Raw genomic sequence first — 13,585 nt, 5'->3', positions numbered from 1 at the left:
CCAGATGGTTACCTGGCTGCCGCTGCAGGGCCTGCGGCGACTTGGACGGGCTGCCTCTGACGCCCCCGCTGGGCCGCGCGGTGCCGTGGGGCGCCGCTCGCGCTCAGCTCTGGTGTTGAACGTGGCTTCCAGCATAGGCTTGCGACGTCTGGGCACCGTGGACCCTCTCGTTCCCTGGGAAGGGAAGGAACGCTGCCACCACCCCAGCACTGATCCCATCGTGTCCCGTCTTCCCTTGTGCAGGGCCAGGCTGCATGCTGCCTCTTTATGTCTCTGAGTTGGAGGTGGCAGCAAACTGCTTCTCAGCACATCCCGTGACCTTACTTCTGCCCATGAACCACTCCTGGGGTACAGACCAGAACCTAGTCTCTGCTGACTCTGGTCAGCGAGCGGGTCAGAGGGACAAGCAGCCATATATGTGGCCATCAGTGCTCAGTCCAGCCGGGCCAAGTTCATGCACGCAGAGCCCCTGCTGGCACGTGTTGGATTCTAGGAGAGCCCAGGGACAACAGCAACTCAGATGCCCTGGGAAATGAGCTTAAAACCCTGGCCCTCCCACTCAGTTCCCCAAGGCCTTCCCAAGGTCACCATGTGGGAGGACAGCTTGCAGAGCAGGTGTTCACAGAACCCTTGCCAAGGCAACTAGTATTTTTAACTCGGCAGCAGCCTCCGTAAGTCACTGTGCCGTTCACAGTGACGGCTCAGCTTCAGCCTTGTCAGTGCAGCCAGTGAGGGCAGGTACAGCTGCTCAGTGACAGGATCGGGTCCGTCTGTGACCTGTCTCCCGTTAGCGAGGCACAGAGAGAGCCTCCCAGTGCCTTGGACCAGGGGATAATGGAATTGTTTTGTTAAAGTCTAGCAATAATTCCTTCCCTACGAGGGTGCTTGGCCAAAATTGGAAGCTTGCTGTTACCTTACCATTGCCTTATCCATAATTCATGTTGAACGTGGCTGCAGAATGTGTCCCCTGAGCTCCTCCCATTAGCTTTCCATTACACAGCCCTTTTGTAAACCTACCAAATGGCCGTGTGTGTGTCAAATTGCCATACTCGTCCAAAGGCTGACTTCTGGTAACTCTCCCCCTTGGTGAGATGGGCAGAGTAGGACAGGATCCCACCTTCGACTTGATTCCTGGGTAAAGAACAAACAGAGAAGTGACCTCACCCTGCCACCTGGACTGGGCCCCTGCCTGGTCTCCCCCCTCCTCCACCCCCCCAGAGCCTGAGGCCCTCACATCCCGGACTTATCAGCTTCCTTCAAATATTTGACTTTGCCTTGATTTCTGCCCACTTCCTCATAGTCACTAGTGCAATTCCTGATAGAAGGGAGAAGGGAGGCTGCTTACAAACGCATCTGTTTGACTTATCACGTGGCTATTTTAGAACAAATTTCAGAACAAACATAACCTGCTTCGATGAGGTGGCCCATCCAGGGGCCTGGGGGTTGCGCCCGCTCTGGGCCTATGCAGCCAGCAGGCCCCTCCTGGGCGCATCCGCTAGTCCAGGCCACCTGCCTGGGTCCTCTGCACGCACCACACTGCCAGATGGCCACCTCAAGGCCTGTGCCCAGAGCAACAACCCTCAACTTGTTAATCAAAGGCCAGCAGCCCCACTAGACGGTGGGGAGTTAACCTACCCTTTCTGGGAGGTTTGTACCAACTCACAGCCAACCTGGTCACTCCCCAAACTACTGAAAGAGCAAAAGCCCAGCCTCACAGACATGGCACCCTGGAGCCAGGCGGGGGGGCGCCAGGCGAGCGCTGCAGCCCAGGCTCTGGTGGAAACCAGCCCTAACCCTGCCAGTCAGAGGACACCGTCGGTGACTGAACAAATCTCTCCTCCGAGCAGCAGGGGACTGGGCTCCCGGTGAATCAGTCTCACATTAATTAGCTGTTTAAGGTAAGCGGCAACCCAAAGCTTCAGAGACATCACGCTGGGCCCCCTCTGTGGTCTGAGAGAACATCTGATGTGAGCCCACATCTCCCAAACTCAAACTCCAGGCGCGGGGGCTGACGGATTTATTATTTATAAAAGCACTTTACATTAATGAACTGCCTTTGTTGAGAAGAACAAAACTGAAGCAAACTGGGAGCGTCCCAGAAAATCCAGGCCTCCGGTGGCCCAGCCAGCGATCCTGCTGCTCAGTGACCCCCCGGGGTCTGTCTCACTCGGCATGGGGAGGGGACCCTTCCTGTGCCAGATCCCCCCAAGCCTGGCTGTCCAGTGATTCTAGATCCCTCCTCCTGCTGGCAGCCAGGAAACCCAAGGGCATGAGCAAAATAATCCCCAGCGGCAGGGGAGCGGGAGGGAGATCCCATCCCATCCCCCCACCCCCAGAAAACTGCCTGGCTGTCCGCTTCCTGGTGTCAGGGTTGGTCTTTCCCACTAGACTGTGGCCCCTGGAGGGCAGGAAGCGGACGCCTTCGCCCCGACCTACCACTCTGGGTGCCTAAACGGTTGTCGAATTGCGTCTAGGATGCAGAGCTCCAAACAGGCCTCCAGCCCGTCTTTGTCACTTACCCAGAGTTGGGCCAGCAGCCTGACCATCCGTCTGCCAGCACTGGGGGCGTGGAGGCCGCAGTCCACCTCGTGAGACCTTGGTGGCGTGTCCCAGGCCAGCGTTCCTCAGGCACAGCTGGGTTCAGAGGCCCTGGCCCATCCTGCCGGGTGCTTACTGACAACAGGATGCGGGCAAGAGCCTCCGCCAGCCGGGTCTGCAGCCCTGGGGACTCCTGCCCTCCACACTGCCCCCGCTCTTCTTCAACTCACCTTGCCACTGTTTTGGTTTTTAAGTTTAAATTCCGACAGTAACTTCATCCTAAACAACACATTTGCTTCTGCGTGCGTGAGACAGGTACGGGGTTAAGGTGATGCTCTGTGAAGAGAAAGCTGGGGGCCAGGCCAAGAACAGGTGAAAGACCGCACGGCCTGCCGTCGGTCCCTTGTCGAGCCTAAACCCCAACACGTGCGTATAACAAGTACTGTAAAGCACACTTGGGTCAAAACTATGAATTGAAAATTCCAGAATGCAAATAATAGCAGCTGCCAGTTCCCAGGAGAACTTTCTTACAAGGCTGGGACGGTGCCTCTCAGCAAGTGTCGATGAAGGAACAAGAGCATCATTTGTGACAACTGGAAGGACTCCTGGCGTGCAAACCGCAGCGCTGCCTCCAGCGCCAGCAGCCCTCTGCTGAGTCACCGGCCGCAGCCCCCACCTGACACGAACCACCTGTGCTCCCCCCCCCCCCCCAGTCCTGTACCAAATCCAGTGACGAGCTGGGAGATGCTTACCTGGGGCGGTCACCTCCCCCCGCCAGGTGCTGAGTCTGCATTGCTGCCACCGAGGCAGGGGACTGAGAGCTGGGCCCTGCAGCTGGCCCATCCTGCCAGGAGGGGCCACAGCACCGGGCCTGAGCCCCGGCGTCAGCTGGCCAGGCCGTGAGTGCCAGTGCCCAGGAGCCCGGGGCCAGCCTGGGTCCGCGAGGCCGGCACAGGCGCTGAGTGTGAGCACGACACCGAGGAAGCCCAGGGCCGAGGCCCCGATCCCGGGGAGCCAGGAGCCGCTTCCTCACTGTCCTGCCTCAGACCAAGCAGCAGCTGACAGTTCCCAGCCCCTCTGCAGGGAAAACAGCAGGCAGCTGACCAAAATAAACCCCAACAGGAGAAAACCCACCCCTTTCAAACCAGCCTCGCCCACGAGTCGGCTGCTGCCTGATCCTCGGGCTCCACTCGTGCCGGCCGACGGCCAGCCGGGCCCCTCGCGTGGACGTGAGGAACAGACAGGAGCCACGTTCATTAACAAACCCTGTTCCTTTTTATTAGAGATAAAAACAGCGAGTCCCACACACCATTCCGTCCTGGGGGACGGGACGAGCAGAGGGCTATTTGCAGGAGCTGCAGCCCAAGGCCGCCGGGCCCGGGCCTCGCTGCTGGGGCCTGCGGGAGGCCAGGCGGCGCAAAGCCCGGTGGTCCGCGGGGAGGCGGCGCTCAGTGGCAAAGGGCCATGGTCTCCATGTTAAGGAAGCGGACGTGCATCTTGGTCTCAATGTCGATCCCCTGCCAGATCTGAAAGGGACGGCGGTGTGAGGGCCTCGCGCGGCCAGGCAAATCCTGAGCCGTGTCCCACCCCCACCCGCCACCGGCAGGGACGTGCCCTGGGAGGGGGACCAGCTACGTGACGAGGAGCGGCTGCCACCGCCTCTGTGCTGGCGAATTTGACTCTGACATTTGGATCCTCTGATTGTCACCACGGTTATTACTAGGCCCTGAATCCACGCTCCAGCCTGAAGTCATCCGAATCCCGCCCACCACTCAGGCCCCGTCACATTCACGCAAATTCCCAAGCTGCGTTCCATCTCCCCTTCGCCAGCGTCGTGCCGGGACCACCACCTGTGCCGCCCACAGCACAGAACATGGGGGTTTCCAAAGGAATCCCTCAGAAGTGTTTTGTGAACTGTTGAGGGCTGTTGTGCGGGTTCATTAGGCCATTGTCACCGATTACAAGGTGAACACAGTGTGGCCTCTGTAACCTCCCTGCCTGGCACAGGAAGCCTCCAGGGTCTACACGGATGAGCTCACACAAAGGACAAGTAATTTCCCCCCAGAGACCGGTCCCTCGCCACAGTGCCTCCCGGCTGGGGCCCCGGCAGACATCCGGGCTCCCAGACCCGATCGGCCACCCCACCAAGTCCCGCCGCTCCGGCTGTGCGCTCGGCCCAGATGGAGAGAGGGCGGGAGGGGTGCTAACGGAACGGAGGGACATGGTGGGTGGCGACTTCTCACGGTCTCCCCGCTTATGCAAGAACTTCAAGTTCTCAAGCTGTCACCCGCAGCGTCTCCAGGGACAGCCCTGAGGCTGGAGACGGGGAAATCAAGTGGCAGGGAGGCCTTGGTTCACTTCTGGCCACTGTCTCGCCCACGGTCCCAGGTGCCTCCCGGACGCCTGCAGCTGTTCTGGGTGTGGTGTGACGCAGAGAAAACACCTAGCTCCACGTGAGCAGCTCTGACCCCCGCTGGGTGAACGTTTCCAGGGAAAGGCACCTGGGCACCCTGGGTGGTTTCTGCGAGATGCACGTGGCAACAGGGTCACCGAGGAAGCTGGTGGAGCCTGGGATGGGAGGTGCTGGCTGACAGGAAAGGCCCCCACGGGCTGTAGGCCTGGCGGGTGGCCAGCCTTCGGGGAAGAAGCCGGCTTCTCAGGCAAAAAAATGGGTCCTGTGTTTGCCCCACCCTCGCACTCGCTGCTGACCGGCCAGGTCGGGGTGCAGACTGGGAGGGGCCCCCGCCGGGCTGCCCCTCACTCCATGGGGCTGTGGTCACCTAAGTCCCCAGCCCCCCTCCACGCACAGTCCTCGACTTCCTCTCTTCCTCGAATCCCAGAGGGCTTGGGGACACCAATATTGGGGTGCTCAGGGCCAAAGAGCCACAGCAGGGGGCTTCGCCTCCCTGCAGCGGGTATCTGCCTATCTGAGCAGCGAGGGGTCCGGTTCCCGGCCTGGGAGCTCACGTGTGACCGGGAAGGATGGGCGAGGCCCGGACGTCCCCTCGGGGCGCTGGAGGGTCCGCCTGGGAGGCTGAAAGGGGGCAGCGTCTAGAAGGCGCAGCCGGGGGGAAAGCAAGGGCAGGACCGCGCTCGGCGGGCCCCGCGTGCGCTCCCGAAAAGAGCCGGTACTCGCCCGGGCGTAGAAGGTTCCAGAGCCCTGCTCCACTGCGAACAGGGGCTGCTGCCGAGAAGGGGGACTCGGCACTCGCCGGGGGGGTTCGCTGTACACCCTTTGTGCCACCTACATTGTTTTGACCACCTGGGAGTGTTTTTTTCAATGGAAAGGTAAATAAAACCAGTTGAAACTGTTTTAAAGGCCACGCCCAGGCGCGGCTCCTTTCCGCGGAGACGCCAGTCTCCTCCTGACCCGCTGGCTGCCCAAGTCCCCACCACAGCCTCACCCACGACACTCCCTCTCCCCAGACACCCACCTTCAGAAAGTCCTCGAAGGTGATGCCTTCATACACCTGGTCAGGCTCCTGGGGACAGAGCACAGGGGGTGAGCGGCTTCCAGCCGAGGCTTGGCCCCCCCCCGCCCCCCACGCGCACGCGTCCAGGGCACGTGTCCCAGGACGAGGGATCATTGTGGATTTTTCGCCTCCGGCTCAAGGCCAATCACCCTAAACACCAACTCCAGCGTCCCCTTCGCTGGCTAGAGGGTGGCAGGGTGGGTTTGTGTCACCATGTGTGCCCCCCCATGCCCCCCTGGGGGGACCCCACGGATGAGAGTGGAGAAGAAAGCAGGGCGGGCGCAGAGGCCCGGGGCTCTCCTTCCCCACCCGGCCACCTCTGCCAGGTCCCAGCAGTACGGCCACCACCAAGCACTTCCTGCAATTTCCCGGTCCTGCCTCGTCACCGCAGCATTGATAAGAACCGGCTCCAGGCTGATCGGAGCTCAGGCCCCCGGGGACGGGGCAGGGGCACCAGGGCTGGCATGTGTGCCCAGTGAGTCATGGTGATGGTGTCTGGCTGTGGGCCTCTCCTGCCCTGTCGCCGGCGGTGCTGGCCTCCCTCCGTGACTCCTGCTCTGGGCACGGGGACCTCGTGAGACGCTAAGTGGGCTCCTGTCCCTTTCGCTGCTACTCTCAGCTCTGAGAAATCCCCCCGCAGCCCCCTTAGGGACAGTGGAAGCCCAGCCAGCGCCCACAGCCCATCGCCGGAAGCCCGGCCACATAAACTCCGCTTGTCCACAGTGCGGCCCTTAGGGGAAGGGCGACCTACACACGCCCGTACGGAACAGGCGCCAGACACGAACACAAACGAGGCGCAGAAAGACGCCCCCGGACCCCCTGCCCGGCTCACCTGCCTCCACTGTCCGCCACACGCGTCAGGACAGAGGAGAGAAGCCAGGGCGGTCAGCCCCGCTGCGTGGAATCAGAAATAAAGGGCACGCAGGTGCGCGTGGCTACGTGGGCCGTCTTTTATTTCTTAATTTATCGGGAAGAAACCATCCAAGGCGGTTCCTTTCGGGGAGCAGGGCTGAGTTTACGGGAGGTCAGGGAGAGACACTTCCCTCTCGGGGCCCCCCTGGGAGTCCCCATGTTTTTAAGGAAGTTCGCTCCGTGCCGGGGACTGTCCCGAGTGCCTTACACACGCCACTGTTAACATGAGCACGGACGGAAGCAGCCTCCCAAGGTGGGCTCTGTCCCTGCGCCCATTTCACAGGTGAGGCCACTGAAGGGCCCAGAGGTGAGGCTGGCTGGCCAGCGGACAAGGGGAGCTGCCTCCAGGTGCGCGACAGGATTCTCTACCCTCTGGTTTCTTCATACTTTTTTTTTTTTAATACAAAAGGCAACTATCAATATATATATTTAAATGTTATAAAAGCAGCCGGTTCTCAGATGCCTGGGCCAGTCCGGTCTCTGGGGCTCCCTGCCCTGCCTGCCATGGGCCCAGGGAGACGTGGCTGTCCCCTCCCTCCGGGCAACCCAGGCCCCTGGGGCAGCGAGGAGACTTAATTATAGACAAGGCCCCCGGGCCCCTGCCCAGGGCTGGAGGGTGGGCGCCCTTGGGAGGAAGGAGGGCAGAGGGCTCTGGGGAAACAGCCCCGGCTGGGACCCCAGCCAAGCGACTCCCCTCCCCAGGCCACGCGAAGCCTCTCCAGAGAGCGCCCTCTACAGGCACTGCGGGGTCAGCAGGGGCTCTGGAGCCCACCAGCGGGGCCATGGACGCTCAGTGGGGGGCCGCCCCCGCCCATGTGTGCCCCCCGCCCGTCTGTGTCTCTGGCCCCCGGTGACCCCGAGAGCTCACGGAGGGTCCCTAAGTAAAGAGCCGCTCGGGACACGCGGCCGGGAGGCTGTGCGGAATTGATGCCCATCGGCAGCTGCCAGCTGCCTACGATTTTACTACAGCAAGTGAAGAAAACTGTCGCCAACTGAAGCTGCAGTGGAACGGACCGGGAGCAATTTAAAGGAGGAGAGTGTCATTAAATCAAACGGGAGTTTGGCTCGGGACCGGGCGGGGATCCCTGCGCTCCCCACCGAGGCCACCAGCCCTCTCCGTGGCAGTTAATTTGCGAGTGGGGTGGTTCCACCGAAGCCAGCGGCCTCCCCTTGGGCCTGAGCAGCAAACAGAAAAAAAATACACCCCGATAAAATGACTGCAGCCCCCACCCCTGGGGGCAGGCCTGGGCCTGCTGTGACCCCGGGGTGACAGGCCTGGGGCACAAACAGCAGATTCCGGCAGGAAAACAGCCCCCTGCCCCCGCTGTGGTGAGCCATCAACCATAAGCTGCCTAAAGTGGCAGCTAATTTAAATACCCAGGAGTGGAGGGGGACAGCCCCAGTGGGACCACCTGGTTCCAGGGAACAAGGTCCATCGGGATGGTCCCGAGCCTGCAAAGAGGTCCCCTGGGGCTCAGAGCCACAGTGTCTGGGGGTGACCCTGCTGGCCCCAGCCCCCCAAGAGGCAGCCCACTGAACGCCAGCCTCAGTTTCCCCTCCAGTAAAAACGAGGCTCAGAAGCGATAAAAGGATGTATGTGGAGTTCCTGGCATGGTGGCCACACATGCTCCGTGGGAGAGGAGTGTATGGGGCCCGCCTGCCTGGAGCCTCCTGGGGAGGCCCTGTGGTGCCCCCACACCCGATGACAGTCGTGAACGCCGGTGGCGACAGCCCACACGGTCAGCGCCAGTTACCACTCCACTCAGCATTTACTTCCGTGACCCTCCAATTTGATGGCTCTTCACCGGGGACGGTTCCACCCCTCCCCCTGGGGACACTCAGCAACGTCTGGAGACATTTTTGGTCGTCACCACCTGGAAGGGGCGGCTGGCATCACGTGGGTGGAGGCCAGGGGTCTGCTCAACGCCCTGCTCAAGCCCCCGGGACGGCCCCCGGTGTCCAGCGCGCTGGGTGGAGGGCCCGGTGACCTGCCCGACCAGCACAGGCCTGAGAAATGACCCGGCCACTTCCACACCCGTGACCCTGACGAGCCTCCAGGTGTGTCCAGCTGTGCTCGTGCCCGAGGGTCCTGCTTGCCTTCCTCCCGACCCGACTCTACCCGCCCGGCCTGGCACAGCTCTCCCGGGGCTGGGACCTCCGGGGGTCCCCTGGGGTGGGGAAGGCAGGGAGGGCGCCAGGCACCGTGAGAGTGGGGAGCGGGCCAGACGTGTCCTTCCAGAAACAGACGGGCCAGGGCTCGGCGCGGATCACAGGAGGCGGCGGGCACTCACCATCTGCCCCACGCAGACGCTGGCCGCCTCCATCATGGCCCCGTCGGCGATGGAGCGCGCCGACTCCTTCTCGATGTGCGGGTTCCCCGACAGCAGCTCCTCCACCACCTGCCCGGGGCACAGACAGGTGACCGCGGGCCTGCGCCCCGCCATCGGGCCGCAGGGCGGGGTGGCCAGGAGCCCTGGCCGGGCCGGGAGCATACTTTACATTTCGATATTCCTCCAGGGTGATGCGGCCGTCGCTGTCCGAGTCGTACATGTGGAACAGAACTGGGGGTGGCAGTGGGGGGAGGCGTCGGTCAGGGAGGCGGGAGGGGAGCCCGGGGCTCCCTGCTCCCCCAGACCTTCCCCGCTCGTGAGCAGAAGACCCCAATAGTAAAACCTCAAGGCCAAAGCCATAGGGGTCAAGGGCCAAGGACATGGGGCAGACTGGCCACTTCCCGGTGGGCGACCTTGGGCAAGTGACCCAGCTTCTCTGAGCCTCGGTTTCCCCATCTCTAAAATGGGAATAACCACACAGCTCCCTCATGGTGCTGCCAGGGCTCGGGGAGCAACAGCAGGTGGGTTGGGGCCCACGACTGCCTGGCACACTGATGTGAGTGTCGCCGACGTGAAGACAAACCAGTGTTATTTCATGGTATCGTCCCTGCCGGACCCCAGAGGGCAGCCATCATCTCGGCCCTTCGGCAGGTCCTGGGTCCTGGGGCCCTGGCTGAGCTGAGCTGCCCCTGGGGGCAGGAGGGGTGTTAGCGCCTCCTCCTGGCGACATCCACTTTGTTCCTTTGCTGCCATCACTCAGCACCCGCAGGAGCTGAAGGGGAGGTGACCTCTCCACCCTCTAGGCTGGGCCTCAGGGAGCCCCAAGCTCTCAAAGTCCCCTTTACTGACATCTGCCCAGTGCTGACCAGAGGCCCCGGTCAAACATCCTTCCCTCTCATCCTCACACGACCCCGTGAGGCCAGGGCTGCCCTGAGCCCATTTCTCAGATGGGGCTGTTGAAGCTCATGGAAGTTAAGGTGTTTGCCCACGGCTACCCCGTTAAGGGAGGGGAAACCCGGGATTTGGACCCAAGTTTATCCTATTCCACGGCCCCTACCACCCTGGCCCTCCCGTGGTCTGGAGGCCCCGGGAAGGTCTCGGGACACCCAGCCCAGGCAGTTCCCACCAGCCCTCAGGTACCCAACCCAGAGCCAAACAGCCCAGCTCCCACATTTCCACTCTCGGTGACCAGCCTGCCTCGGGGAGGGACAGAGGGGGAAGTCAGAGTCCTGGGAAAGTCCGCAGGGAAGGGAATGTGACACAGGCCACCCTGGGTCCCTGCACCGCTGGCCATCCTGGATCACAGCCAAGCACGCTCCACAGCCCAGGGCCAGGGGCAGCTCCCGGGGGGCAGATCACCCCACAGAGGCCGTCCTGGGAGCCCACGCACTGAGGCAGCTCGGGGACCAGGGGAGAAACAAACTTCCGGGGAGCACCTCGGGTGGGTCGAGGACTCGGCCTGGGTCACCTCCTCCAGCCTGGTTTACAATCAGATCCCCACCCTCAGGGTCAAGGTCACATGGCCGCCCAGTGGAAGGGGCCTGAGGGAAGCCAGGTCTGTCTGGACCCAGGGCCTTGCTCTTTTCTCATCAGGGGCCTCCAGCTGCTGAGGGGTGTTCATGAGGCCGCCGTGGGGCAATTTCACAGGAGAGCGAGACGCCCTGGCGCCCTCTGCTCGTGGCGTAACTGGAACCAACCTCCCAAAGGCTGGAAACCCCTGAGCCCCGCACTCCCCAGGTGCTCGCTGCACCCCGCATGTCGCCGCCCCCACAGCTCCCCCCCGCCCCCCGCCCCCCGCCGAACGGGGAGGGGTGCGCACATCGCAGCTTCTCCTTCCGGCACAGCTGCACCTGTTCTTCGTCCATGGTGACGTCGATGGGCTGGAAGTAGGCCATGATGGTCAGGAAGTCCTCGAAGTTGATCTCGTCGGCCAGCCCGCTGGGCCCCTTGCGCAGATTCCTGCGGGAGCAGCCAGGGCGTGTTGGAAATGAATTAAAAACCACCAACAGCTCGGAGGAACCGGCCCTTTGGGACACCCCCATCGGTGCCCCCAACCCCCGCTGCTCCCAGGCTGAAGTCAGCACCCCTCTGGTCAGGGGCAGCGTGACAATGCCCTGCTCTTCCCACACCGCTAGCTCACCGTGCTCGGCCTCCCTGCGCTCCAGCCAGGCCTCCTCTCTGCCACTCATACTAACTGTCCCTGTGCCACTGGGCCTTTGCACATGCAGCTCTCCTGGAGCATCTCCTCTCCCCTCTTTGCCTGGTGAACTCTGGGTCACTCTCTCCTCAGGTCTTGCCCCACAGGCCCTGGAGGAAGGCCTCTGCATCTTCTGGGGCAGCCTGAGTACTCCCCACTCCCCCGCCCCATGAACGGGTGAGGCTCAGAGAGGCCCAGCAACTTGCTCCGGCCCCGCAGCCCTGGCACAACCAGAGCTGAGCAGTTCAGGCTGGCATAACCTGAAACGGGTTAGGGAAGTCCTCGCCCATCTTATGGCCCGTTCCCTTCCTTCCTCTTTCTGCTGGTTCTTCCTGTGTCAGCGATCTCTGCAGATATAGGGTGTCAGGCCTGGGGAGAGCGAACCCACCCCCACCGCCCAAGGCAGCCTCAGACTCTGTGAGTCTCCAGCTGGTCATGTGAGTCTCTCAACTCCAACACCACCGGACATTTGGTGACATGAGCTCTGGTCTGAGCCTCAGCTCTGGGAAGCTGGCCAAGGTGCACCACCTCTCCATGCCTCAGTTTCTCCACCTATAGTCCAGGGCAACAAGCATAATGATAGCCACCCTAGCGCTTTAGCACACACCATCTCTGTGCACCCTCACTGCCACCCTGCAAGGCAGAGGCTGTTATTACCTCCATAGATGAGAAAACGGAGGCAGCCTCCCAGACGGCCCCCACTGATGGCCCCCATCTCAGGACCTCTCTGAGCTCGCCGGCCAACAGTGAGCTCAGAAGCACAGCCTCCCTCAGTCAAGCCTTCAGACGACTGCAGCCCCAGCCGACCTTGAGCCCAGGAACTCAGCTTGTTTGCATCCAGATCTCGGAGCCACACAAGTAAATACCCATTGTTTCAAACTGCTAAAGTTTGGGGTGATTTGTTATGCATCCATAGCTGACTAATACGCAGGTCTAGAGGGACTGAGTGAGCCACCCAAAGTCACCCAGCTATAAATCCAGACAGCTCTGACCCAAACCTGTACTCACAGCTCCTACCCAACACAGCTCTCTCCTCCTCTCCGCATCAGCTCGAGGGCCTGTTCTGGGTACATCAGGGCTGTGCGAAGTTACAAGGGCAAAATGCTCCCCCAAGGACAAAGTCACCTGCCACGGGGCCGTTCCAGGAAAAGGGCCCACCTGTTGTCGAAGAAGGCACGGACGATTTTGGATCGGATGGGGTTGAGCTCCAGATCAGGGACGTTGTTGAAGTTCTCCTTGCTGGGTTCCAGGAAGGACAAGCACCGGGAAAGGAGGGAGAAAAGAGAGCAGATGTCATATAAAATGTCACAGCTTGTCAGGCTGTATTTTTCATCCCGAGCAGGGTCCCCAAGGACAGGTCAGAGACAGGACTACAATGTGCTGTGCTGATCTGTCTCTTCCTCTGACGCTTGGACTGGCAGGAATAGGGAGGATCTGGAGACTCAGAGATGCTTTGGGGAATCTAATAAATGTCCCAGAATTCCCCTCCAGAAAAATAAAGGAACACAAGGATTGCACCCCATTCTGAGAGGCCAGAGACTACTTGTGGCCCATCGTATCCCCAGGTAGCCCTGCTGTGGCCACTGTGGAGTCAGAGCAGCAGGATGCTGGCCTGGAGATGTGGAAAACCATCTGGCAGGTCCTCAAGGGATGAGATGTCGAGTTACCACCTGACCCAGCAATTCTGCTCCTAGGTGTGTACCCAGGAGGAATTAAAACATATGTTGACATAACATGTGTATGAATGTTCACAGCAGCATTATTCATAATCGCCATGGAATGGAAACACCCCAAATGCCTGCCAACTGATCACTGAATAAATGAAATGTGGTCTATGCACACAGTGGAATATTATTCAGCCATGAAAAAGGAATGACCTGCGGATATATTCTGCAACACAGATGAACTTTGAACACACGATGCTGAGTGAAAGAAACAAGACACAAAAGGCCATCACATAGAGTACGATTCCGATTACATGAAATGTCCGGGATAAGCAAATCCACAGACACAGAAAGCAGACTCGTTGTTGCCAGGGGCTGGGGGCTGGGAGCGATGGGGCACGATGGCTGAGGATACTGGCTTCTTCCTGGGGTGATGAAATGTCTAAAAATGGACTGTGGTGCTTGCTGTGC

The 13,585-nt window shown here is 61.0% G+C and overlaps 1 protein-coding gene across 2 annotated transcripts in view; it reads right to left on the bottom strand.

The window, feature by feature from the left end:
• Nucleotides 1–3,791: 3,791 nt before the first annotated feature.
• The window catches only part of TESC (tescalcin), a 29,685-nt gene continuing 19,891 nt past the window's right edge, over nt 3,792–13,585 (bottom strand). For both annotated transcript variants that reach the window (XM_081123474.1, XM_081123473.1), the window contains exons 3-8: nt 12,609–12,689; nt 11,073–11,212; nt 9,423–9,484; nt 9,215–9,322; nt 5,973–6,020; nt 3,792–4,064 (exon numbers count right to left, since the gene is read on the bottom strand). In XM_081123474.1, the coding sequence (XP_080979600.1) occupies nt 3,987–4,064; nt 5,973–6,020; nt 9,215–9,322; nt 9,423–9,484; nt 11,073–11,212; nt 12,609–12,689 (517 nt within the window). In that variant the 3' untranslated portion in view covers nt 3,792–3,986. The remainder of the gene's footprint in view (nt 4,065–5,972; nt 6,021–9,214; nt 9,323–9,422; nt 9,485–11,072; nt 11,213–12,608; nt 12,690–13,585) is intronic.

This window comes from Miniopterus schreibersii (genome assembly GCF_964146895.1).
Source record: "Miniopterus schreibersii genome assembly, chromosome: 20".
Classification (NCBI taxonomy): Eukaryota; Metazoa; Chordata; class Mammalia; order Chiroptera; family Miniopteridae; genus Miniopterus; species Miniopterus schreibersii.
Note: the sequence above shows the minus strand (reverse complement) of the source record. Positions and strands in the feature narration are given on the sequence as shown.